At 45.0% G+C, this 27,996-nt stretch overlaps 1 protein-coding gene across 1 annotated transcript; it reads left to right on the forward strand.

Moving 5' to 3' along the window:
• The first annotated feature begins 193 nt into the window (after positions 1–193).
• Positions 194–27,965, forward strand: LOC121299050 (cyclic AMP-dependent transcription factor ATF-6 beta-like). Its single transcript, XM_041226540.1, has 16 exons — positions 194–477; positions 4,269–4,351; positions 4,944–5,025; positions 6,868–6,962; positions 7,593–7,719; positions 8,456–8,635; positions 14,561–14,754; positions 15,082–15,267; positions 15,347–15,444; positions 15,625–15,846; positions 20,976–21,083; positions 21,351–21,447; positions 22,367–22,434; positions 23,154–23,265; positions 26,493–26,577; positions 27,579–27,965. Exons 1-16 carry the CDS (start codon positions 405–407, stop codon positions 27,809–27,811), a joined length of 2,043 nt encoding a protein of 680 aa, XP_041082474.1. The 5' UTR covers positions 194–404; the 3' UTR covers positions 27,812–27,965.
• The last annotated feature ends 31 nt before the right edge of the window (positions 27,966–27,996 follow it).

The raw sequence follows: 27,996 nt of genomic DNA on the forward strand, positions 1-27,996 counted from the left end.
ATTGGACTAACGGACTTCCTGAGACAATGACAGTATAACGTTTTTAGTCACGCCCTTTCTCGCATTGATCTTTGAACCGCGCCGGAGAAACTAGCCCTCCGAGGATTGGCTGTTATTGAGTGTCAACCAGACACCAATCATATGATTGGCTAGAAATTGAAACAAGGCGGGGTTATGATCTAAAGGGGCGGGATACAGTAAGGACTCCAATGTTTCCTTGTATCAGCGTGAGGCAAAATCGAGCGATGTTTGTCTTTGCATGAACACAAAATATATAATAGAAATAGTTTTATATCTAAAATTACTGTACTTTTTATGAATAACGACTTATATCTGTTTCAGAGCGGTGTGTTCACTTTCTTTTTTTTTAATTTTTACTGTATTGTAAATCTCTATTCGCGTCGATGGGGACGGAGTTGCTTTCTGAACTCGACAGTCGCTTTTTTGCCGACAATCTTCTGACAAGCGAAGACTGGGGTGAGATACTAGATTGAATACATTCGTATATGTATAAATATTCGTGTTTGAAATTGAATTGATTCCTGTAAATAGTGAGTTACTTGTTTACGTGATACAAATTCCGTTTATGTCGTGGTCTTCGTTATTATTGAATGCAGCTGAAGAATTAAAATACTACGCTTTGTTGTTTCGTTATTGAGATCACAGGCGTTCTAACATACACCAAATACACTGTTCGGGTCGTGTTAAAATTAACATTTTAGACAGTCATGTTTCTTGTGTTGCTCACGTTTCTTTTACCCTTTCAATTCAGATGTATTGCAAATGGGTGCTTAAAAGTGACGAGTGCAGATTATGAAAGCTGCAGTCTCAGTTATGTTGGGATAGACAGCAGGTAGGATCAGACAGAGACAGGGCCAGATGGTTGAGGGCGCTCAGTTGGCGGGTGCTTCCTTCACAATACAATACAACATAATGCAATACGTATAGAGTAGCATACAGGTTATCATCCAGTCCACCATTGAGAGGTCACAGTGGTTGCCTTGTGGGCTCACTGTGTGCTCTGACCAGAGTGGGCTGTATTTTTTCACTGTAAAGCATGGCTTATTATGCAGCATTTCTGGAAAAGTAGCTTCAAGCTGATGGACAGTAGATGCCCGCTGGAATGTCACGGCATCAACTGTTGAGTCAAACTGAAAGTCAATCTGCGCGATTGCCAGCTCTCTTACTTTCACTTGGGGTATTGAAAGCTCAGTTCACATCTATTTGACAGCAAATACTAAACTGAGAAGCTGAGAATTTTTTTTTTAATTATCTACCCAAACCAGCCATCAATACTGTGCACCAAAGAAAGCACCCAGTCCTGTACTTGCAACTGATGAGTCAGCCAATCACAGCCTGTCGGCTCGACTGGAGCTCAGATAGCATCCTTCAACAACAGCAAAGCGAGACAGACAGTTCAGTAATATATTAGGGTTATTCAGCTGTCAGGCACTGTCCAGATAAACTGGAAGCAGCTCTGACAAGTAAAACAGTTATTTTAATAAAGCTATTAGTTTTTTTTTTTGTTTTTTTTTTCTAATTATGTATGTGATCTTTTATGAACATTTTTTGGGACTGTATTTTAAATTCCCACGGAAAAATCTATATAAATTTGAAATGTAAAATAAAGGGCCTTGAGAACTATGCTTTACATTAAAGATCAGCTCTGTGGGGGTGCAGGGTGGTGCTCTTGTTTGTGGGGGTGCAGGGTGGTGCTAGATTTGTTTGTAGGGGCGCAGGGTGGTGCTCTTGTTTAGATTTGTGGTGCTCTTGTTTGTGGGGGCGCAGGGTGGTGCTCTTGTTTGTGGGGGCGCAGGGTGGTGCTCTTGTTTGTAGGGGTGCAGGGTGGTGCTTGTTTGTGGGGGCGCAGGGTGGTGCTTTTGTTTGTAGGGGCGCAGGGTGGTGCTCTTGTTTGTAGGGGCGCAGGGTGGTGCTCTTGTTTGTGGGGGTGCAGGGTGGTGCTCTTGTTTGTGGGGGTGCAGGGTGGTGCTCTTGTTTGTAGGGGCGCAGGGTGGTGCTCTTGTTTGTGGGGGCGCAGGGTGGTGCTCTTGTTTGTGGGGGCGCAGGGTGGTGCTCTTGTTTGTGGGGGCGCAGGGTGGTGCTCTTGTTTGTGGGGGCGCAGGGTGGTGCTCTTGTTTGTGGGGGCGCAGGGTGGTGCTCTTGTTTGTGGGGGCGCAGGGTGGTGCTCTTGTTTGTGGGGGCGCAGGGTGGTGCTCTTGTTTGTGGGGGCGCAGGGTGGTGCTCTTGTTTGTAGGGGCGCAGGGTGGTGCTCTTGTTTAGATTTGCCTTGTTGTTTGATTTTGTCTTGGCTGTGTTTCATTTGCATGGCAGTGAGGGACAAGATACTGTTACACTGCTTCAAATTCCACCAGTTCATTTGCTTAAACAAAGCAGTCGAGACAGACTTAGTGAAAGCAGGGCAATGGGGGAGAGTAGACAGGGTGCAAAATAACCAACAGCAATTGCCGTGCTGCCCAGCCTGTTTTGCCGCAATGCCTCTCCAAATTTAAAAAACTTCCGGCAAAAATTTTAGCTATGAGTTGTAAAGCTGAGCTGAGTTTGAGCGCGCTTAATTGCCAGGGATTTCAGTCACAGAGTTGTTGTCTGGCAGTGTCGCTGCAGTTGTGTGGTTTTTCCCCCCCGACCGTGAGCAATGCCAAACCAGCATCAAATTAAAATAAAGAAGGAAAAAGTTCTGGCTGAAGTGACAGCTAAGTGTTCCAGAACTGATGTGATGTTCAGGTAGAATATGGGTGTACAACAACTCGTCCCCCAATGCTAACATCAAATAATAATAATAATAATAATAATAATAATAATAATAATTATTATTATTATTATTATTATTATTATTATTAACCGCTATTTCACCGACAAATCTCAGCCCCTCCCAGTCCCCTCGCTAAAGTTTAAGTAGTGAGAATTTTGTCCAGTAGCTGTTTATTTATACCGTACATTAAAACAATATTCATTCAAATAATTTTAATGAATAGAGCAAATGACCACAGTTTGTATAAATCAGAATGTATTTGTATAAATTTACTGTATGTATTTAAATTTACAGCTTAGTAAAAATCACCTATTGTATTTCACATTACACAGATATATTCTATGATCATATGTGGTATAAGGGCTACAAACAAGAGCACCACCCTGCACCCTGATTCTATGCTTAAAATTGCAATACTTTCAAACGCAACGTGCAATATGCATTCTAACTCATTTTGGGTCTTCAGCATATATAAATTGCTAATTTATATGGACACCGTTGCTGGGTTTTTCCCCCAAAACACCTACGCTAAGTATGAACACAATAAGTAAACCAGAATTAATTTTGTAAAATTCTTCCACAAGGAGCTAGTAGCTGTGACATGCGTTATGAAACGAGCTGGAGAGAACACTAGCAATCAAAACACAGTAGTTCTGTTTTTTAACTAGTAAAGTGTGCTTTCATGAAAGGGGCCCCAATAAATTCAAATGCAGCTTGCTTTATTGTTATTATTTGAGATTTTTTTAAATAATTATTGTTATTATTGATAGTGGTAATAGTTATTATTATTATAAATATTAATTGCTTAGCAGACGCCCTTATCCATCTTTTCTCATTTTATTTTTTTGGCAAAGTAATCACTTCTATGTAGCCTTTTTTAACTTTTTTTTATCCCCTTTTATATCACTTTATTCAATCCCCTCTTAGATAATGCACACTATAGGCTTGTTGTATTTCTCTTTAGTTGTTTTATGAATGAGTACGAAATTGCCTTCTTGCCCTTGGGTTGGATGTTTGGAGTGCAGCTACTAGGGTGAAAAAAATACAATGTAGTAAAAGATGGTAAAACCTGACAAACCCACCTAACGAGGACAGAGGCCATGCTGAAAGATGTAGAGGTGCATTTCAAAGTGTTTTAAAAGTACTGTATTACTTTACATTGTAACAAGAGTATTTCCTTTTGCCCTGTAACTTTATATTGTTTTGATCCCCACCCACCCCCTCTGGAGTTTAGTCAACAGTCTACACTGTATGGGAGTAAGTGCAGATAAGTCATGAATTCTATAAACAAGTGTTTGTCTCTCTCTCTCTCTCTCTCTCTCTCTCACTCTCTCTGCATGCATTGGTCTATCGCTGTGCCTTATGTGTGTCACTGTGTTTGTAGAGATAGCTCAAGTGGGAAGTGTGTTTGTGGTTAGCAGGCTGTTTGTTAAAATAGCCTCTCTTTCACAATGAAGTCACAATACTGAAAATCTCTCTCTTTATCTCTCTCTCTCAGATGCCTGTCTGTATAACTGTGAGAGTATGGAGGAAGGAGAGGAGTCTGCTGACTGTCTACAGAGACTGCACTACGACTCCATGGTAAACATGCAGCCCAGCTTCTTGGACAAGCTCCTCAAACCCATTTCCTTCCACAATGCAAGCCAAGCGCTTTTTCTAACCACTGATCCACTCAAACCCACTGCCTTCCACAATGCAAGCCAAGCGCTTTCTCTAACCACTGATCCACTCTAACCCACTGCCTTCCACAGTGCAGCCCAGCACTAACCACTGATCCACTCAAACCCACATCCTTCCACACAGCAGCCCAGCACTAACCACTGATCCACTCAAACCCACATCCTTCCACACTGCAGCCCAGCACTAACCACTGATCCACTCAAACCCACTGCCTTCCACACAGCAGCCCAGCACTAACCACTGATCCACTCAAACCCACGTCCTTCCACACTGCATCCCAGCACTAACTACTGATCCACTCAAACCCACTGCCTTTCACACTGCAGCCCAGCACTAACCACTGATCCACTCAAACCCACTGCCTTCCACACTGCAGCCCAGCACTAACCACTGATCCACTCAAACCCACTGCCTTCCACACTGCAGCCCAGCACTTTCCTTCTTTCTGTCTCCATTATAAACTCTCTGTTTTGCTTGTTTTCTGGTTTCTCAGTTTGATAATGATCTGGTCTTGACGCTGGACCCAGAAAATGTGCGGTCTCCATGGAAACAAGCAAACGAAGACATACTGACAGGTAAGCAAGCCCAGACCTGTCAATAGACAGCCAGTGCACACCTGACACGTAGTGGTTTAGAATGAGGCACACATTGTTTTGAGCATTTTTTACTTTTAAGTACTTTTTCTTGGCAATAAAAATTGACTGTGTGTCAATAATTGAGGGTTAAGGTGTAGGTAACCTTTTTGCTTTAGGTATACGGTAGTTATTAGTTTGATTTAAAAATGGCGTGCAAGAGGAAAACACTTCTTGAATATTGTGCGCAATACCCTGGCCGACGGCTGAAGTCTCCGTGGCAGGACGAAGCGGGCTGGTTTGCCTTGCCTTCCAGTGACTCTGAGTCTGGCTGTGCTGAAGCAGGAGAGGGGGAGCTCAGACTGTGAATAATAAGTGCAAGTTGTTTCTGTTCAACTATCTAGGTTTTGTCCCGTGCATGTTATTTTTACTTGGAAATGTACGCTATAAAAGCTGGTGTAATACACTTTTATATGCTGCGTTCTCTACAGTTTATTTAAGACATTTTTTTAATTGTATCTTTACAAGGTATAGCTCCGCTGTGACCAAACGTTATTTCAGTTAGAATGCTGGTAACCATGGTTTTGTTGCGTGTTGATTATGATTAAAGCGGTTTCATTAAATGTGACGTATCTCAATGTCATAGCAAGTCTGTTATTTTTTTTAAAGCATAAAGGTCGATTTCACCCATTCGGTAAATTCTTTCTAAAATAAACATCGATATTAATCCTTGATTTGGCAAAAAAATTAAAGTCGAATAATAGCAAGCCTAAATATAATCTAAGAGAACCTACAGTAATAACACAGAGATATCCACAGCATCTGTAATATAATCTGAGAGAGAATCCTACAGTAATAACACAGAGAAATCCACAGAATCTTTAATATAATCCGTGCTCGAGGAGGGCAGTCTAGACCGGGCCATGAAGTGGGTCTGCGGCGCCGCAGGAGAGGGGAGCGGAGGTAAGAGTGACGACGAGATCGCCTCCTACTTGAACACATGTTCTGGATGGCGGATATCCATATCCGCTGTATTCTGGGGCTGGACCTAATGGCCAAGATGGGGCTGTGTTCATTGTCAAAGACTGTCTTCATCTTGCCGCGGACTGGGAACTAGGGGAGGAGAGCCGGCTGAGCGAGCCAACATCAGCGCATCACCTGAAGAGGAGGAGGGCTCGTCAGACGTGAGGGGGCAGGACCCGGCCTCTCTCAGAAGCAGAGGACAGTGCCCTCTTGTACAGCACCACATTGACACTGGGAATGCAGTCTATGGCAGGTTTCAGTGATGCCGTTTGGAATGTGCAATGTTCCAGCGATATTTGAGCGCCTGATGGAGCATGTACTGGCTGGAGTTCCCCGGACAGCATGTCCGGTGTACATGGACAGCCTGATGGTATACCACATTCTCTGACGCGCTCGCAAACCTGCAGGCGGTGTTAAGCGTGTCCGGAGGGCCGGACTGAAACTCCACCCCTGATGTGCCACCTGTTACAGAAGAAAACGCACTTCCATGGCCATGTCGTTGGGGCGGGTGGCATCACTACAGACCCTGCCAAGATGTCCACTGTAAAAGACTGGCCGTTCCCCTGAAGTTTTTCATTCTGGATACGGAACTAATGAACTACTGCATGACGTGCTGCAAGCTCCTGGCTGTGGTAAGGGACCATGTCTCCCTGCAGTGGCGACTCAATTTCCATGAAACTAAAGGACAAGTGGCCCGCTGGAATCACTAGTATAGGGACTTGGGGGACAAGCTGTAGGAGCGTTTCAGATGACTCAGTTGTTCTTAAATGTTCATGCATCGTGTGCTCCTCACATGTTTATCACGTGTTCTTTGTGTTGCAGTGCTTCAGGTGAAGTCCGAACCAGCCTCCCCAGCCTCCTCCCACTGCTCAGCTTCCTCCCTGTCCTCCAACACAGACACACTCCTCTGCCAGCAGGTAAAACACTCGCTCTTCTCCATTCCACCCTCCCTCCCTCTCTACCAGCAGGTGAAACACTCACCCCTTCTTCTCTTCTCTCCTTCCCTCTCCTCCGTCCTTCTCCTCTGCCGAGAGCAGTACAGCATGCTAACGATTCTATAACTCCTGCTCACACACAGATAAGACTAACACTGCTGGACACTCATGGGAGCCCAACTGTACCCAGTCCTGGGTTCAGAACTCCCTCCCCTTGTTCAGGTATATAAACGACCAGGTATGTGCAGGAATCTCATCACAACAGGAATCAGTCTGCCCTTTGTCTATAGGGTCACTAATAGAGTTTATGCAGCTATAAGGGGGTTACGTGGGACACTCCTAGCTCCTGATCATTTCTATAATCTGAGGGGGTTTTGAAACCCAGGACTGCGTGCAGCACAGCTAGTGTGATGAGTTTGAAGCCATGGAGTGAAGGTGGGTTTAGATGATGAAGACTTGGCGCTTTGAGATATTGCTGCTTATTCAGTATGCAGCTGTATTCTGTGATTCTCTAGGTCAGATTCGATTGCAGTTATTTTGCAAAGCTACTGCTATTTGAGGGAATGTTTTCATATTAGCAGGGTTATAATCTCCAGCTTTTTTTTTTCTTAGGGTTTGGTCTCTAACGGGACAGTTGATGGGGTGAAGGCTGAGAACCCCCCCACACCCCCCTACATGTTTGGGGACATCCTGACACCCCCCCTCAACACCGTGCAGATCAGCATCCCGACTACCACAGGTGAGGGGGGAGAGAAGAGAAGGGAGGACAGAGAGAGGTGACAGGAAGAGGGGCTGGCTCGTTTTACCAGGGGATACCCAAGCTGTAAACTTTGAGAAGGGGCTGGTTCATTACACCGTGTAACACATTTTTTTTTTTTTTTGTTCCTGGGTAGTAAGTGTTATTTCCTAATTGCTTATGCCTCAAAAGTATAGAAAATGGCTATTATTCCCCACAAACTTTGCTTTTGTGACCAGGACAGGTAAATTTCAAAATATCACTATTTCCAATGGGAGAACGGGCAAATTTGTATCTTTTTGTTCACATAAAGTCAGAAAAAAACAACAATTGAATCCAAATTAACATGAATTTATACTAAAGTAATACAAAAATGACTACAAAAGATTTAGAAGTGAGTAGTTTTTCAAGATTTACGATTATACTGTAAATTTACAGTATAATTGTAAATCTCGAAAAACTACTCACTTCTAAAGGCATAAGCAATTAGGAAATAACACTTACTACCCAGGAACAAAAATTGTGTTACATAGTGTTATCTTTGTGCTTTACTACACTGAGCTGTGTTTTTACCAGGGGATACCTAAGCAGTAAACTTTGAGAAGGGGCTGGTTCATTATCTTTGTGCTTCACTACACTGAGCTGTGTTTTTACCAGGGGATACTAAAGCAGTAATCTTTCAGAAGGGGCTGGTTCATTATCTTCTCCGTGCTTCACCTCACTGCTGTGTTTTTACCAGGGGATACCAAAGCACCTCTTCATTCCACGAGCACTCGGAAAGCCAATACGATCCTGAGCAGTAAGCCGGCGATCCAGCCTAAACCAGTGTGCGTGGCCGCCATCCCAGTAACACAGACCAGCAGCCCGGCCAAAACCATCATCCTGCAACCTGTAAAGAGCATCGAGCAGACACTGCCAGGTACTGGGAGAGGGAAACAGAGCCAGTGTGTGTGTGTGTATCTGTGTCTCTGTCTGTGTTTGTGTGTGCGTTGGTCTGTGTGGGTCTGAAAAATGTCCCTGCAAAGTAGAAAAACTGGACTAATCCAAACTGTTCATTCCATAATGTTTAAAAGAGATTTGTTGGATCTCTGCTGATGTCACAATTGCATATATCTAGAGAATCGTATGTCCAAATCTGATTGTGATGACCCTTGGCAAAGACTTGGGGGGCTGTCTAGTTCTGTCACACTTCACATTTTTTCCATATATTGTAAAACCACTTATCCTGTCAAGGTGAAAGTTGGTGTTCACAAGGCACATAAATAAATAGGAGGCTTGGTGGTCCAGTGGTTAAAGAAAAGGGCTTGATACCATGAGGTCCCGGTTCAAATCCCGGCTCAGCCACTGACTCGCTGTGTGTGACCCTGTTGTTTGGCCCCAAAGGAGGAGCACCCGTTCTCCACAGCACTGGTCTCCCCTTCAGTGCCACAGGAGGAGCAGGAGTCAATGGGCAGAGTGACAGAGGTGGCTCTCCACACAACAGACAAGAAACAGTTGTATGAAATCAGCTGAAGAACGCGGTGGACACTAAGTGGAGAGCTCACCTCTCTGTCCCTCATGATGTCCCTAACAGAAGTAGATTGGAGTAAAATAGAGAAAACACCCACAGAAGGAGGATGATTGTTCTTCAAAAATGTAGTACTAGAGGCGCAAAACAATTACATCCCTAAAGTAGACAAATCTAAATGTAAAACTAAATTGCCAAAATGGTTTAATAGATCAATTAAAAAAAAATATTCAGCGAAAAAAGGCACTTTACAGAATGTTAAAAAAGGACCAAAAAGAAAGTACGCAGAAAGAGTACACGGAACTGCAAACGCAAGTCAAAAAGGAAGTTAGAAAGGCCAAGAGAGAAATAGAAATGAACATTGCTAAGGGGGCTAAAACCAATTCCAAAATGTTTTTCCAATATTACAACAGCAAGCGAACATTCAACGAGGAGATTAAATGTTTAAGAGATACAAATGGCAAAATCGTAGATGAAGAAAAAAAAATAGCAAATATATTAAATGATTAAGTTTTTACAAAGGAAGATACTGACAACATGCCCCACATGTCATCCAGTTCCTATCCAGTTTTAAATAACTTTAGCATAACTGAGGCAGAAGTGTTAAAGGGACTAGGAGCTCTTAAAATAAACAAATCCCCTGGGCCGGATGAGATCCTCCCAGTAGTACTCAAAGAAATGAAAGAAGTAATTTACAAACCGCTAACCAAGATCATGCAGCAGTCTCTTGACACAGGGGTGGTACCGACAGACTGGAAAATTGCAAACGTAATACCGATCCACAAAAAGGGAAACAAAACTGAACCAGGTAACTACAGATCAGTAAGCCTGACTTCTATTATATGCAAACTTATGGAAACTATAATAAGATCCAAAATGGAAAATTACCTATATGGTAACAGGGTCCTGGGAGACAGTCAACATGGTTTTAGGAAAGGGAGATCGTGTCTTATTAACTTGCTTGATTTTTTTGAGGATGCAACGTCGATAATGGATAATTGCAAAGCATATGACATGGTTTATTTAGATTTCCAGAAAGCTTTTGACAAAGTCCCGCACAAAAGATTAATTCTCAAACTGAACGCAGTTGGGATTCAAGGAAACACATGTACATGGATTAGGGAGTGGTTAATATGTAGAAAACAGAAAGTACTGATTAGAGGAGAAACCTCAGAATGGAGTGTGGTAACCAGTGGTGTACCACAGGGATCAGTATTAGGTCCTCTGCTATTCCTAATCTACATTAATGATTTAGATTCTGGTATAGTAAGCAAACTTGTTAAATTTGCAGACGACACAAAAATAGGAGGAGTGGCAAACACTGTTGTAGCAGCAAAGGTCATTCAAAATGATCTAGACAAGATTCAGAACTGGGCAGACACATGGCAAATGACATTTAATAGAGAAAAGTGTAAGGTACTGCACGCAGGAAATAAAAATGTACATTATAAATATCATATGGGAGATACTGAAATCGGAGAAGGAATCTATGAAAAAGACCTAGGAGTTTTTGTTGACTCAGAAATGTCTTCATCTAGACAATGGGGGAAGTTATAAAAAAGGCTAACAAGATGCTCGGATACATTGTGAAAAGTGTTGAATTTAAATCAAGGGAAGTAATGTTAAAACTGTACAATGCACTAGTAAGACCTCATCTTGAATATTGTGTGCAGTTCTGGTCACCTCGCTACAAAAAAGATATTGCTGCTTTAGAAAGAGTGCAAAGAAGAGCGACCAGAATTATTCCGGGCTTAAAAGGCATGTCCTATGCAGACAGGCTAAAAGAATTGAATCTGTTCAGTCTTGAACAAAGAAGACTACGTTGCGACCTAATTCAAGCATTCAAAATTCTAAAAGGTATTGACAGTATCGACCCAAGGGACTTTTTCAGCCTGAAAAAAGAAACAAGGACAAGGGGTCACAAATGGAGATTAGACAAAGAGGCATTCAGAACAGAAAATAGGAGGCACTTTTTTACACAGAGAATTGTGAGGGTCTGGAATCAACTCCCCAGTAATGTTGTTGAAGCTGACACCCTGGGATCCTTCAAGAAGCTGCTTGATGAGATTCTGGGATCAATAAGCTACTAATAACCAAACGAGTAAGATGGGCCGAATGGCCTCCTCTCGTTTGTAAACTTTCTTATGTTCTTATGTTCTTATGTAACCCCTGTCTGGAGGGTAATGTACAAGCTGCCCCTGCCCAAGCGGTCCGGAGACTTGCAGTGGAGAGTGCTGTATGTTATCATAGCCACTAACCGCTACCTGAGCCATGTGGAGCCAGGAGGCAGTGTCCAGTGCCTCTTCTTCATCACAGTGGAGTCGCTCCTTCACGTCTTCACCAACGGCCCACTGCAGCAGCCCAGTTCACTTTTAGACAGAGGGACTGATGCTTACTGGTCAACTTTGTATTGGTTCAAGCGAAGTTGGCCATTTTAAATGTGTGCTGTGAGTGAGGAAGGGGGGGTGTGGTGTATTGGGGAGGGTGTGTGCTGTGAGTGAGGAAGGGGGGGTGTGGTGTATTGGGGAGGGTGTGTGCTGTGAGTGAGGAAGGGGGGGTGTGGTGTATTGGGGAGGGTGTGTGCTGTGAGTGAGGAAGGGGGGGTGTGGTGTATTGGGGAGGGTGTGTGTGTGAGTGAGGAGGGGGAGTCGTGGTGTATTGGGGAGGGTGTGTGTGTGAGTGAGGAGGGGAAGGCGTGGTGTATTGGGGAGGGAGTGTGTGTGTGTGAGTGAGGAGGGGGAGTCGTGGTGTATTGGGGTGTGTGTGTGAGTGAGGAGGGGGGAGTCGTGGTGTATCGTGGTGTGGTGTGGGGTTGTGAGGAGGGAGTGTAAGTGTGAGGTTGTGTGTGATGAGGAGGGAGATCATCGTGTGTATTGGGAGTGTGTGTGTGTGTGAGAGGAGTGAGAGAGGGGAGGCATGGTGTATTGGGGAGGTTTGTGTGTGTGAGGTGAGAGGTGGTGAGGGAGGGGTGATGTGTGGGAGAGGTGGGTGTATTGGTATTGGGGGGTTGGGTGAGGTGTGTGTGTGTGAGTGAGGAGGGGGAGTCGTGGTGTATTGGGGAGGGTGTGTGTGTGAGTGAGGAGGGGGAGTCATGGTGTATTGGGGAGGGTGTGTGTGTGAGTGAGGAGGGGGAGTCGTGGTGTATTGGGGAGGATGTGTGTGTGTGAGTGAGGAGGGGGAGTCGTGGTGTATTGGGGAGGGTGTGTGTGTGAGTGAGGAGGGGGAGTCGTGGTGTATTGGGGAGGTGTGTGTGTGAGTGAGGAGGGGGAGGCGTGGTGTATTGGGGAGGGAGTGTGTGTGTGTGTGTGTGAGGAGAGGAGCGGGTGTAGGGGAGGGTGTGTGGTGTATTGGGGAGGGGTGTGTGTGTGAGTGAGGAGGGGGAGGCGTGGTGTATTGGGGAGGGTGTGTGTGTGAGTGAGGAGGGGGAGTCGTGGTGTATTGGGGAGGGTGTGTGTGTGAGTGAGGAGGGGGAGGCGTGGTGTATTGGGGAGGGTGTGTGTGAGTGAGGAGGGGGAGGCGTGGTGTATTGGGGAGAACACACACTGGGAGGAGGGGGAAGGCTTGGTGTATTGGGGAGAGTGTGTGTGTGAGTGAGGAGGAGGGAGGCGTGGTGTATTGGGGAGGGTGTGTGACCCCTGAGGAGGGGAGGGCGTGGTGTATTGTGGGAGGGTGTGTGAGTGAGGAGGGGGAGGCCGTGGTGTATTGGGAGGGTGTGTGAGTGAGTGCACGTGATAACCCCGTGGTGTGTGTGTGTGTGTGTGAGGAGGGGGAGGCGTGGTGTATTGGGGAGGGTGTGTGTGGGTGTGAGTGAGGAGGGGGAGGCGTGGTGTATTGGGGAGGGAGTTTGTGTGAGTGAGGAGGGGGAGGCGTGGTGTATTGGGGAGGGGTGTGTGTGTGAGTGAGGAGGGGGAGGCGTGGTGTATTGGGGAGGTGTGTGTGTGAGTGAGGAGGGGGAGGCGTGGTGTATTGGGGAGGGTGTGTGTGTGAGTGAGGAGGGGGAGGCGTGGTGTATTGGGGAGGGTGGTGAGGTGGGTGAGTGAGGAGGGGGAGTGTGTGTGTGTATTGGGGAGGGAGTGTGGTGTGTGTGTGAGTGAGGAGGGGGAGGCGTGGTGTATTGGGGAGGGTGTGTGTGTGAGTGAGGAGGGGGAGTCGTGGTGTATTGGGGAGGTGTGTGTGTGAGTGAGGAGGGGGAGGCGTGGTGTATTGGAGAGGGTGTGTGTGTGAGTGAGGAGGGGGAGGCGTGGTGTATTGGGGAGGGGTGTGTGAGTGAGGAGGGGGAGGCGAGGTGTATTGGGGAGGGTGTGAGTGAGGAGGGGGAGGCGAGGTGTATTGGAGAGGGTGTGAGTGAGGAGGGGGAGGCGAGGTGTATTGGAGAGGGTGTGAGTGAGGAGGGGGAGGCGAGGTGTATTGGAGAGGGTGTGAGTGAGGAGGGGGAGGCGGAGTGTGTGTTGGGAGGGGGAGGGCATGGTGTATTGGGAGGGTGGTGTGAGTGGGAGTGTAGGGGGGGTTTGGTGAGTAAGGTGGTGTATTTGGGGAGGGTGGTGTGAGTGAGGAAGGAGGTGGGAGCGAGGTGTCATTTGGAGAGGGTGTGAGTGAGAGGGGGAGGCGTTGGTATTTGGTGATTACATGGAGGGTGTGTGTGAGGAGGGGGAGCGAGGTCTCCCTTGGAGGGGTGTGTGAGTGATTTGTAGTGAGGGGGGAGCGAGGTGTATTGAGATGGTGTTGGTTGTTAGTGAGGATGGGTGAGGAGGTGTAATGGGAGGGTGAGTGGTGTTAAGTGAGGAAGGGGGGACTGCGAGTTGTGTATTGGGGAGGGTTTGTCATATTAGTGAGGCAGGGGAGCGAGTTTGTTTAGTAAACCGACTTGGTGTGATGCCAAGAAAGGCCGAATGTTTGCAAAACAAACCCCATTTGTGCACCCCGATTATAACTGGTTACAAAAAGACAAGTGTGCTTTGATGCGGTCAAAAGGCGTGTTGAGTCTTGGTGAGGAGATGTGTGTGACATAAGGAGATGTGTGCTGTGAGTGAGGAGGGGGAGGCGTGGTGTATTGGGGAGGGTGTGTGTGAGTGAGGAGGGGAAGGCGTGGTGTATTGGGGAGGGAGTGTGTGTGTTTGTGAGTGAGGAGAGGGAGGCGTGGTGACCTGAATGAACTGGTGCAGTGTTGGTTTTACAGGGGGTTTATTGGTCTGTAATACTTTTGTTCTTGTACTTGTATATTTAATTATTTTTACTTTAAAATATTTATTGTGGCTTTAGTTATAAAATATTTATAATGATAAAATAAAGTGTTTTTAAAACTCAATGCTCTCTCTCTCTCGCTCTCTCTGTCACCAGTGGTTCTGTCCCAATCAGACCTGCTGTGTCTCGGCCCAGTTCCCAGTTTGATTAAAGTGGAGCCCACATCGCCCGTCACTGGAGCCACTGGTCCCAGCACCGCCCCCTTCAACAGCGCTGCCGGCAAACCAGTAACCAGCAAACCCATTGTACCAGCACCCTGTCAAACGGGTACCAGCAGTTTCGACATTGATGTGCGTTTACAGTGAGCTGGAATACACAGCATACATAGAATACACATACACAGCTAGAAGACAGGCAGTTCTTAATCTAAAAGGGTCAGTTCTGTTTCTGTCCACTAGGTGTCAGTGTAGACCAGACGCGCTCAGAGTTCAGATTCACTCCTGGTTTAAAGGTGCAGTGATTAATGTTTAAAAACCCAGGTCACAGTTTGAGATAAATAAGTAATAATTCCATTGTATTATGAATCTATTGTAGTTTTGATTAGTATCCCTTCCTTATTGTATCTCCGCACTAAAGCTAAACTGAAGGGATGCATTATTTCTCTGTCTCTCTCTCAGGTGAAGGTCCTGAGGAGGCAGCAGCGCATGATAAAGAACCGGGAGAGCGCCTGCCAGTCCCGCAAGAAGAAGAAGGAATACCTGCAGGGTCTGGAGACCAAACTGCAGGAGGCGCTGTGTGAGAACGAGAGGCTGAGGAGAGAGAACACAGCACTCAGGAAGAGACTGGACTCCTTCATCACAGAGGTGAGTGGCTGGGAGACTGTGTGTGTGTGTGTCTCTCCGTGTGTGTATTCTGACTCTCTCTCTCTCTTTCTATCTGCAGGGTTCTGATCCGGTCCGGTTGGGCTCGGCTGGCAGCAGGAAGGCTGTGTGTGTGATGGCCGTGCTGCTGTTCATTGCGTTTAGCTTCGGACCCGTCAGGTGAGTACAGAACCAAACCAAACCGTGCAGTACAGTACAGCAAGGATCTGGCCAGCAATGCCAGCACACTGGATTACAACTTTATAGACACCATGCTGGGTAGTTGCTGTAGTTCTATACAGGGCTTTATAGTCGCACAGGTGTTTTTAATTGGCTTTTTTCCTGATTTTACCCGCACAGTATCACGGACAGGGAGTTGAAGCCATCGAGACAGGAAGGGCCGGTGCCTCCTACAGGAAGACACCTGTTGGAGTTCCAGCAGAGACGAGAAGTGGAGCGAGAGCAGGAAAGAGAGAGAGAGAGAGCGATCACATTGCGATCACGGGAGGAGGAGGAGGAAAAGAGGGGGATGGTTGAAGGGGATGAGGAGAGCGAGAGAGCTGGTAAACGAGCACTGTTCAGGTATGTGTCTGTGAGATTATTATCAAGACTCTTTACCGCTTTACACATCTAGAGAACCACTTGACTGATTTGATGAAACTTGCTAAGAGCATTCTTTGTTGAAACTCTGGGGGCAGGTAGAGGCTGTCTGTTACACATGTACATGTTTACATCTAGAGAACTGCTGCTTCAATTTGATGACATTTCTTGAACATGATCGAGTTCACCAGCACCTGGGGCTATATGGAGACTCCCTGTTTTTGTCTGTCTTATAGTATATAATGCACTCTATGTGCGAGAGTGTTTCGTTTGCCCCTATGCTGTTCCGTGGTCTCCCTGGTGACGGTGATGCGCAGTGAGCGTATTCCAGGTGTCTCCTCGTTCGTCTGTGTGGGAGTCTTCACTGTGGTTTGCTAGCCATGTCCCAACAAGCCTGGTCTTGTGCTTTCTCTATTATCCCTGACTGGGGTGCAAAACTCGGGGCTCACTGAGTCGTCTGTGTGTCGCCAGACCACTTTGTAACTGCAGAGTCGCTTCATCACGGATTCTAAAACCAATTCAATACACTGATGATGAAGAAAGCACTTGCAGAAACTACTTTTTTATTTATGTATTTATTTTCAGGGATGGAAATAAGACTCCTATTGGATAGCAGTTCCACCCATTCCAGGTTTTTCTACAATCTTCATTAGCCCCAGTGTACAGGTAACAATCTCGGGTGTGGAAACTCACAGTAAAACCAGGAATGGATCAAACTGCTATGCAATGGGATTCTTATTTCCATCCCTGATTTTTATTTATATAAGACACGGCTCTAGATATATGTTAAAATGTAAGCATGTGTCCAGTTGTGATAAGACACTCTTTAGCACAAGTTATTGAGAGCATTGCTCTTGCATGTTGATGTTGGGTATATCTAGATAATCTAATTGTTCAACTGTGATGAAACTGTGAGGGTGAGGACAGGGTTCATATTTATGTAGAAAGGACTATAAATAAAGGTAATAATAATAAACAAAAAGTCCAGCACAGTGCTGGGGGGTGCTGTTTGGTACTGAAGCAAAGGATAGAGGTTGGCTATTGAGGTCTCTGAAGCACTGAGCTAGCCTGACTGTTTGACTGTTTTGGAAAGCAAGCATGTTTTGCACAGTAGCTAAGGAACAACCCCTGATATAATCTGACAAAAAAACAAAAAAACAATTTTCCATAAGACTTGAAGGAGAATTAGTCACTCTGTTTGAAATGATGCCTGTTGAAAAACAGAACTAACAGCCAGGAGTCACTGGATCAGAGTTCAGAGGCTTAGCTCTCAGTAGTCAGCGTTGATTCTTTCTTCTAAAGTAACGCAGTCTACGAGCCTCAACAGACACCATTTCACTCTGCTTTTAAAGACAGCCGCTGATCCTTGTCTTTCTAAATCTGTGGTGAGGTTTCAGTCAGACGCGAGACGAGAGACAAAAGCAACTAAGCCCACTTAAAGACTGTATCCCAGGTGCAGCACAGTTTATACGGCCCCTAGAATCTAAGAAACTAAGGACAAACAGATACAAGTGGTTTGACTGTTGCCTTCATCAGTGATGCTGAGGGGAAACTAGAAAAAACTGGCCTCTTGTGGTGAGGAAGGGGTTAAGCCTGCAGTTCCGACCAGCAGCTGCTCTCTATCTATGCAGTTGTTTTTTTCTAGATAAGGTTTCAGGGAATATGGGCTGAGGGAGGGCGAGAATGTGTTGAACTGCATTTCCTGTGACAAGCTTGTTAGAGTTCCCGTTCAGAGTAACCATTCTGCACTGTATCACCAAACTCGTACATAGACAGAAAATCCATTCTCATAGACTCGGTGTAATGTATCTGAAACAAAAACACTCTGGAAATGTGAAAAAACGCCAAGTTATCAAAAGTGCCCAGCCATTTAAAATGGAGATATCAAAAACACAAGCCAAGTTTCCAAAATCTCCAATATAACAAAGTCCTTAGAATCTCAGCTGGCTGACGTCATCTTTCAAAATACTGCTTGTTTTCTAATCGAGTAGCACTGAGTTTACACAACACACTTGCAAACTGGAGGTTATAGTTTCAAATCCCACGTATACAAGATATTTTTTACATTTATATAAAGATGTTTTTTGCAGGCAAATGTTCCGTTTTAAAGCTAAAATAAATGATATAGACGTCACAATAAGTGCTTTCCCTAATATATTTCCATGTTGACAAAGCAAGTTAATTGTCATTAAACTCGGGTGTCCTGCAATATACATATGCGTGGATTAAAACTCCCTGGAGTCTGCAAAAAAGTACTTTGGTAGAAGGAGGAGGAGGAGAAGGACATTTTTACCTTACTTTGGCAACTTATTTTTCTCTTACTATGTGACAGGTATTGACTTTTTCTTCTACATTTCACTTAAGTGTGTTGGGAACTACAAAGTAAAATGAAATGATGTCTTTGGCTGATTTGCTTTTGCTGCGCCAATACCCTGAAAACACGTAAACTGTCCGTGCTGTATAGATAGTCACTAGCAGTTCTGTCGCTTCGCTGATAACTTGGCATGAGGTAATACAGTTCCTCTCAATTACAGAACAGTAAATGCTGTGTAGATTTTACAGTAATAAATGTTAAATGTTCAAGATCATAAATGCTTTTGCAGCCAGTGCATAAACTAGCAGTGTCACACACGCTTAGGATTTTGCCTAATTGCGTCGTCCGTCTCTGTCTATCTGTCTGTCACGCTGTATGCTGAACATTGTCACTGTCTTGATTTTTTGCACCGATCTTCACCAGTCTTTTGTCACACACTCCCAGACACCTGGAACCAACTCCTCAGTGATGTTGTTGAAGGAGAAACTGGGATCCGTCAAGAAGATGCTTGATGAGATTCTGGGATCAATAAGCTACTAACAACCAAACGAGCAAGAGAGGCCAAATGGCCCGCTCTTTTTAGTAACCTCTCTTATGTTCTTATAGCTTGTCAGAATTGCTTTTTATTTATGTATATTTTATTATTTTTTATATTTATTATATTTTATTTAATCTTTTTATTTATGTATATGCTCTGAGCACACTCTTAAACTCGGGGGAGACGTTTAAGGAGGACAGAGATGTTTTAAACTGCTCTAAGTGGTCATGTTCATGCTCTCGGTGTGGTATGTCCAAACAACTTTTTCATAATCAAGAAAATAATTTAATTTGAAGTTTTAACGAATCAGAGCAGTAGTAATGCTCTTTTCAGTTTATTAAATACTTTAGAAATTGGATTGGTTGGTTGCCCAGACCACTGTAACTCTCAAGTAATAGGCGATCTGTGCAATCCAGTGCTTCTACAGGTTTAACAGCATTAGTACTTCAATACAGTAACACAGACATGGTTATTATATGCTTAGCCCTCAGGCTATAAAACGCAAAAAGCTGCAGCACCCACAGCTATGTCCTACATCATATATCACTCTCCACAGCTAAAATATAAATCCTATACCTTATAGCAAATTATCCAATATAAACGATATATAAATTCAAATATATGCTTACCTACCAGCATATGGAAGAGTAGTATAAGATATATTGAAAAAGGTAGAGACTTGACTTTGACCAAACAGCAATCAGTTTTTCAGAGACCCTCAGAGCATGGACCACGCCAGCTTGCAAGATCAAGGTACCAATGGTGTCGAATGGGGTTTTGCTCTGGGCTTATATAGGATTTTCCCTCCATTGAATACATCAGGAGTCCCAATTAAATCTGTCTTGACAGTTCCTATCTTTGAGTTAATGATATATTCTAGAAGGATCTGGTCAACTCTTTTTAACTTGAAATGACTCAGATACTTTGATCTGTTATGAAGTAATTTAAGCTGTCAGTGGAAGGTACAGTTATTTTCATCTATTGTTAACATATTAGAAAGTAATAGTTTTATAGTGACTGAACTAAATCTGACCTCTTTCTCTGTTCGTTCAAATTCCAGTTGAAGCAGATTAAGACATCCTAGCCTTTTGCCAATCTTTGGTGTTGATTTAATATGAAACATTACTGTAAACATTTTCTAATACTTTTAAACCAATCTTTAGCTTAATTCAGTAAAACCGCCCTACGCTCTGTGCCTCCATCTCTTCTTGCCAGGTTCTAATTAATTTCTGTTATAAATATAAAAATGTTTATTTTAATACAAACTCCTACCTTCTCTTACTCGAAAGGTATTTCTGTTCGACAATATTAACGAGATTGCTCATTATAGGGAGGATCTTGGCTTTTAAATTGCTGACCATCAAATAATCCCAGCTACATTGACCAAAACCAAATAGTCATTTCCAACACTGCTTTTACTACAGGCAGGTAAGGACAAGGTTAAAACATGAGTTCACTGCATATGTAAAGTTACACAGAAGGCAAGAGGTTCATTTTTAATTGGGCATCTGCTTGTCAGCAAATGCATCCTTGAATATTAAAACTTAGGACTGCTCATACATTTACTTCATGTTATTATATTAGGTTTCTTATTTATTTAAGTACTTGTTTTTTTCTTACTATATTAAAACCACATACCTATCCTAGTTCGATTGCTTCTGACATATTAACTCTGTTCCATAGTGTGTGCCATTCTGCTCTTGCTGGATCAGAATGTTTTAAGGCTCTGAGTCTAATTTAAAAAGATGCTTTTGCCTGATAAGGGAGGTTTTGTTACTTTCAGCAGGTCGGTCTGACCTTTTGATACCAGGAGCTCTCTTTCTCAGACCTTACACATATTTATTCAAAAGAATACAAAATACAGGATTCTACAACATTACTATTAGCAATGTCTTTCATTCTATAGCATCCAGTCCATATCTAATAAGTCAGCTTGTTCCCAGCAAGATTCAGATTCTCCTCCTGGCTCAGGCCTTTACTTGATACCTGCAAAACTTCAATCTGGGTTCCCATCTCTGTATTCTCATTCATATCATCAGTGGGCAAACCTCTAATAAATTAAGTTGCTTCTAACAAAGAGTCAGACATCTCTGCTCGCCACTGTCCGACTTAGTGATTATGAGGACCCCCTGTGTGTGCTTGCATGCTCAGGTTCATTTTCTTCTTTGTGTGTTCATTTCCTTCTTGTTGCTTGTTTGTTTGTGTGTGTGTCTATTCATTCATCTATTTATCCATTCTTTTCTGTATTGTTTCTCTCAGGAATGTGACGGCTGCGTTCTCGGATATGAAGGACCTTGTTCTCAGAGACATCGACCGGCTCTTCACCTCCACAGACTGCCGGCAGTTCAACCGGACTGAGTCTCTCAGGTACAGCCCCCTGCCTGCCTCCCTCCCTGCCTCCCCTCGATGTAATTAAACAGTTGTTTGGATATTATCCAGAATTAGCTAAGCTGTTGTACCCCTTTGAAGTCCCATAATTGTTGCTGAATAGTTGAACAGAGGGACCACACATTTGCATGAGTTGCAGGCCAGTTGATGAATGCCCCCTTTCTAGTGTCTGGGCTGGGATTGGCCAGGATCCCAGTTTCTGCTCTTGTCACTAGTTTTACTCTTTTTCTTCTTGTTTGCTCGCAGGCTGGCTGATGAGCTGAGGGGCTGGGTCCACAGGCACCAGATCAACCACAAGAAAGGAGAAAAAAGCCCCAGGGCAAAGAAAGCCAAGATAGCTCAGGTATCCCCTCAACACTGTACATTATACACTGCAGAACTGTAACTACTCAACACTGTACATTATACACTGCAGAACTGTAACTCCTCAACACTGTACAGTATACGCTGCAGAACTGTAACTCCTCAACACTGTACGTTATACACTGCAGAACTGTAACTCCAACACTGTACATTATATACTGCAGAACTGTAACTACTCAACACTGTACAGTATACACTGCAGAACTGTAACTCCTCAACACTGTACAGTATACGCTGCTGAACTGTAACTCCTCAACACTGTACAGTATACACTGCAGAAATGTAACTCCTCAACACTGTACAGTATACACTGCAGAAATGTAACTCCTCAACACTGTACATTATACACTGCAGAAATGTAACTCCTCAACACTGTACATTCTATACTGCAGAACTGTAACTACTCAACACTGTACATTATACGCTGCAGAACTGTAACTACTCAACACTGTACAGTATACACTGCAGAAATGTAACTCCTCAACACTGTACAGTATACGCTGCAGAACTGTAACTACTCAACACTGTACATTATACACTGCAGAAATGTAACTCCTCAACACTGTACAGTATACACTGCAGAAATGTAACTCCTCAACACTGTACATTATACACTGCAGAAATGTAACTCCTCAACACTGTACATTATACACTGCAGAACTGTAACTACTCAACACTGTACATTATACGCTGCAGAACTGTAACTACTCAACACTGTACATTCTATACTGCAGAACTGTAACTACTCAACACTGTACATTATACGCTGCTGAACTGTAACTACTCAACACTGTACAGTATACGCTGCAGAACTGTACCACTGCAACACTAACAGTGCACACTGTCTGCGAGTGTTGTATGCAGATCAGCTCTGTCACGGATCTTGCTGTGTGTTACAGAAAGCCCAGCAGAGGAAGATTAACCTGGCAAGATACCTTCCAATACATCCACAGAAGACGCTTGACAGGTGAGGGTGAGGGAGGGAGGGAGAGAGAGAAAGGAATGAATAAAGGAGAAGGTTGAAGAATTGAGAAGATCGATAAGACAAGATTACTCTGGATATTATGCCCATGATTTATAAAGGTCTGTTCATCACAATGAGCAGCATGTCAAATCGCATTTTTATGGTGTTTTTATTGGAATCACTTGAATGACCCTGCTTTAACACGGATGGAAATAAGACTCCCATTGCATAGCAGTTTGATTCATTCCTGGTTCTGTTCATCACAATGTTCCAGACAGTCAATCGCATTTACTCTGGTCTTACAGTTTATTTGGAATAAGACCTGCAAAATACCGGAGTGAACACGGATGGAAATAAGACTCCCATTGCATAGCAGTTTGATTCATTCCTGGTTTTATTAGGAGTTTAATAAGATGCACCTGAACGTCTTACCTGTACATTGTGGCAAATCAAGCTGGTAGTAAAGGCTGCAGTAGGTGAAACTTCTCTCCAGGGGTCTTCCTTGCAACACTGTTGACAGGAGCTGCTCTTCAATTCTAGCTGCCTGCCATAGATATGTAACAAACACTAGAACACACAGTGTCTATATAGAAGCGAGAGCCAGTTCCATCTAGTGCTCTGCCACTTTGGATTAAGTATTTGCTACAGTAGGCGTGGTCTAGATGGTTTGGCGCTTAGGCTGTAAACTTCCTCTCTCTGCCCACCTTCTCCACTCTGCTCAGAGTCTCCTCCAGTCAGCTGCAGCTCTACCCCGGACTCCAGCCCAGGCACCAGGACTTCATGGAGGCCATCGACCGCAGAGAGGACACCTTCTATGTGGTGTCATTCAGGAGGGTGAGAGAGGGGGGAGGGGGTGTAGGGGCAGAGGAGAGAGGGAGGGGGAGAGTGAGAGGGAGGGAGGAGAGGACAGGACACCTATGTAGTGTCATTCAGGAGGGTGAGGAGGGAAAAACTGTTCCCTTTCGTACAAAATGTAACCATTACCGTATGGGTATTTAGCTCCTAAAAATCTGACTGTTGACATGCCAAAGCTGCTGTCTGAGCCAGTAATGCAGTCATGACCCGCCCCTGAGGGCACAAAAGCACTGCGTTCACAGATCTTAGCGCCACTTTTCCTTTGAAGCCTGACCTGACCGGAGAGCCTTGTTCAGATGAGTACATTGTTGCTTCTATCTGTATATATTTAGCATTTATTCTGTTTTTAAAACAAATTTCTATGTGATATTTAAACTAATCATTGTAGTAGTTTTTACTAATTACGTGTTTTGTGTGCACTACAGCGTATAGCTTGTTATGTCCTGCTGCTGCCTTGAGCCCTGTGTTATGTTGTTTAAGTACTGTATGTGATGCATCATTACTTTTAGCTGGAACTCTTCATTTGTAATGAAACAGAGTGTGAAACGTTTTATTTCAAATGGTAATAAAGAGAGGGTCTTAAGAACTTGTATTCTGGTTATGTAGTTCATAAGAAAGTTTACAAACGAGAGGAGGCCATTCGGCCCATCTTGCTCGTTTGGTTGTTAGTAGCTTATTAATCCCAGAATCTCATCAAGCAGCTTCTTGAAGGATCCCAGGATGTCAGCTTCAACAATATTACAAGGGGGCATCCCTGTACGTTGCCACACACAGTGACTGCGAACTGGTGGAATTATACCAAACCGGTATTAAGGTTACAAACCTGCTCCACTCCCAACCCGGTACAGAACCAGGACGAGGTCACCAACCTGCTCCGTTCCCAACCCGGTACAGAACCGGGACAAGGTCACTGACCTGCTCCGTTCCCAACCCGGTAAAAAACTGGGACGAGGTCACCGACCTGCTTCGCTCCCTACCCGGTACCGAACCAGGACGAGGTCACTGACCTGCTCTGTTCCCAACCTGGTGCAGAACCGGGATGAGGTCACTGACCTGCTTCGCTCCCAGCCTGGTACCGAACCAGGCGAGGTCACCGCACTGGTCCCAGCACCGTCTTGGACCGTACCCGTACTGACCTGGTGCTAAAATCACAGAACCAGTCCTACAAGGTGCAAAAGCCACTGAACTGGTACTGAACCGTACCAATACCACACCAGTCCTGAACCAGTACCGACCCAGTGTTAAATACCCCAAACCAGTATCAAAATGACCCGGTATCTTCCAGGTACCAAACAGGTTCCAGCCCACTACCGACCAGAGCTCCAGCTTTTTCTGAGGTGGTGTGCCTCATGTGGGAGAGGTTTGGGAGAGCAGAGATAGATCTCTTTGCCTCCCAGGATTCAATCCACTGGACCCTCCGGTTCTCCATAATAGGAGACAGATACCCAGGGGCCACAGGCTTCTGTTTTACGCCATCCCACTGCTCGTCCTGCTCCTGCTGTATCTGTGGAAAATCAGGCAGGACCGGCCCAGTGTGCTCCCAGAAGCCCCTTAGTGGCCCAGCAGACTCTGGATTTCAACCCTGATGCAGCTCCTGAGCAGCCAGCAGTGGAGACTCTCCAAGCGCTGCAACCTGCTCAGTCAGGCACTGGGGACCTTATGGCAACCTGACCCATTGAGCCTGCAGCTCTGGGTCTGGCCCCTGAATGGCAGCATTTGAGCCACCTAGAGCTTTCCTTTGACACCCTACAGAATGCCAGAGCAGTGTCCACGCATTCTCAGTATGGGTACAAGTGGGTGTTTTCCAGATGTGGCGTCTGCCTCGTGGATTTGACCCCACAACCTTTCCTATGGCAGTGATACTGCAATTTTTGCAGGACCTATTTGACGGGGGAAATTCCCCTCCATGTTAAACGTCTATCTGGCAGCAATTTTAGCTTGCCCTGTCAAAATTGACTCGGTTTCCCCAGGAGCTCACTTCCTGGCGGGGCAATGTTTGAAAGGGGCTTGGTGGCTTCAGCCACCTATGAAGGACATTGTTCTTCGCTGGAGTGGTGCTTAATGCACTCGGGAAGCCTCCATTTGAGCCCTTGCATTCAATTGAGCTGACATTTTTATCATTTGAAGTGGCTTTCTTGCTCGCTGTCACCACCGCAAAGCGGGTGAGTGAGATGCAGGCATTCTCGATAGCGAAAGCTTGCTTCATTTTTACAGGGGCCGGGACAAAGGTTACACTCCGTACCAATCCTGCCTTTTTGCCGAAGACGATCTCGGCGTTCCATGTCAACCAGTCTGTGGAATTGGAGTCTTTCCATCCACCTTCTTTCTAGTCTGACAGGGAGTGACAGCTCCATACACTCTGCCCAGTGCGTGCCCTGGTGTACGACGTTGATAAGGCGAAGAGTTAGTGGCAGTCAGAACAATTTTTTGTCTGCTATTGGGCGAAGCCCTGTCTAAGCAGCGGCTGTCCAAGTGGATAACAGACACAGTCAGTACTACCTATGAGCTGGGCTTGCCCCCTACAGAAAATTGCACTGACTATTCCCCCAGGGGCATGGCAACTTCGTGGGCTTTATTCCAGAGTGCATCTGTCAAGGACATTTGCAATGCTGCGCTTTTGGCTAATCCCCATACCTTTACTAGGTTTTACAGACTTAATGTCGTGGATCCTCAAAACCCTGGTTCTGGAACTAGAGTGTTAAGAGTGGCTTTTCAGTTGACCCTGACAACACAGGAATAGAGTATTCCAGTCGTTCTGCAAGCTTGCCCTTGTGACGGCTTTGGTATACTTAACCATATGGTAATGGTTACATTTCGCACTTGAAAGGGAACATTAGGTTATCATCATAACCCTGGTCCCTGAAATAGAAATGTAACCATTAACCTTCAAGGTCGCTATGTCCATGATCGCAGCAGGCTTGAAGGAAAAATGGCACTGAGATCTGTGAGTGCAGTGCTTTTGTGTCCTCGGGGGCGGGTCATGACTTCGTCACTGGCTCAGAGAGCGGCTTTGGCATATCAATATTCAGGATTTGGGTCTTTAGGAGGTAAATGCCCATACGATAATGGTTACTTTTCTATATCTGGAAACCAGAGTTACGATAATCTAAAATTTGTGTTAATTTCACTAAGGTGAGAGCGGGAGAAGAGTTTAGTCCGATGCAGTGCAGTCCTGTATGTCTAATTCCTGTGCTGTGTCCCCCCAGGATCACCTGTTGCTTCCCGCTATCAGTCACAACAAGACCTCACGCCCCAAGATGTCTCTCGTCATGCCAGCCATGGCACTCAACGGTACCTAATCAACGCACCCCAAAAACATCACCCCTCACCCCTCTGTCTCTCTCCCTCGCCTTGACATCTCTTTCCCTCTTTCTCTCCCTGTCTCTCTCCCTCCACCTTCTCTTTCCCACATTCTTACTCTAACACCCTCCTCTTACTCTCCCTCTATCTCCTCCCCCCTCGCTTCTCTCTCCTCTCTCTTACTCTCCCTCTTATCTCCCCCCCCTCGCTTCTCTGTCCTTTCTATCTCCTGGCTCAGCTTGCTGCGTCTTCTTGCCTCTTCCCTTATTGAAGGCTCTGCTTTGTTGGCTTGTTTGTTTTATTTAGCCCTGGAGGCTGTTTGTGTGTGTTAATGTTCAGGGTTCAGGGAGGCTGTGGTTTTTGTGTGTGTGTGTGTGTGTGTGTGTGTTAATGTTCAGGGTTCACTGGAGGCTGTTTGTGTGTGTGTTAATGTTCAGAGTTCACAGAGGCTGTGGTATTTGTGTGTGTGTGTGTTAATTTTCAGGGTTCACGGAGGCTGTGGTATTTGTGTGTGTGTGTGTGTGTGTGTGTGTGTGTGTGTGTTAATGTTCAGAGTTCACAGAGGCTGTGGTATTTGTGTGTGTGTGTGTGTTAATGTTCAGGGTTCACAGAGGCTGTGGTATTGTGTGTGTGTGTGTGTTAATGTTCAGGTGTTCACAGAGGCTGGGTAAGTGTGTGTGTGTGTGTTACACACACACCACAATTACAGGCTGTGGTATTTGTTGTGTGGTGTGTGTGTTGTGCGTGTCATTACTGTTCAAACCCAAGCTGTCTCCGTGTGTGTGTTTGTGTGTGTGTTTGTGTGTGTGTGTGCGTGTGTATTACTGTTCAAACTGAAGCTGACTGATGTCAGTGTGGCTCAGTGCAGTGAGCTTGAGGACCAGTTGGCTGAGCTGGTGCTTCAGGGCTTTATGATGGTAGGAGTTTGGGGTTTGGGTTACTGTGTTTTAGATGAAAGCTTTATTTTATTTCTCTCTCTCTCTGTCTCTCAGAGACTGTGTATAACTCCTCTCGCGGATACGAGGTGATGATGCAGATAGACTGTGAGGTGATGGACACGCGCATCATCCAGATAAAGAGCTCCACAGTGCCCCCTTCCCTGAGAGAGCAGCACAGCACCCACAATGGCACCGCCTCCTCCCTGCACAGTCACCAGGGAAACCAGCATGCCACACCCACCCAGCCTGACCCCGCCCTCTATATCACACACGGGGGCGGAGACTGAAACAGGCTGAAGACAGAGGAAACTCTGTAAAACCGTTTACAAATGAGGCCATTTAGCCCATCAGTGCTGATCAGAAACATAACTAGGCAACCCATTCCATACATGTAATATCAGGGATGGAAATAAGACTCCCAGTCCTGGTTATATTATTATTATTATTATTATTATTATTATTATTATTATTA

This window comes from Polyodon spathula, chromosome 24 (assembly GCF_017654505.1).
Source record: "Polyodon spathula isolate WHYD16114869_AA chromosome 24, ASM1765450v1, whole genome shotgun sequence".
Lineage (NCBI taxonomy): Eukaryota > Metazoa > Chordata > Actinopteri > Acipenseriformes > Polyodontidae > Polyodon > Polyodon spathula.

Coding starts and splice junctions, on each gene's coding strand:
- LOC121299050 (XM_041226540.1), top strand. CDS start 405: ATGGGGACGGAGTTGCTTTCTGAACTCGACAGTCGCTTTTTTGCCGAC. Junction 8,636..14,560: donor CATCGAGCAGACACTGCCAG/GTACTGGGAGAG, acceptor CTCTGTCACCAG/TGGTTCTGTCCCAATCAGAC. Junction 15,445..15,624: donor TTTAGCTTCGGACCCGTCAG/GTGAGTACAGAA, acceptor TTACCCGCACAG/TATCACGGACAGGGAGTTGA.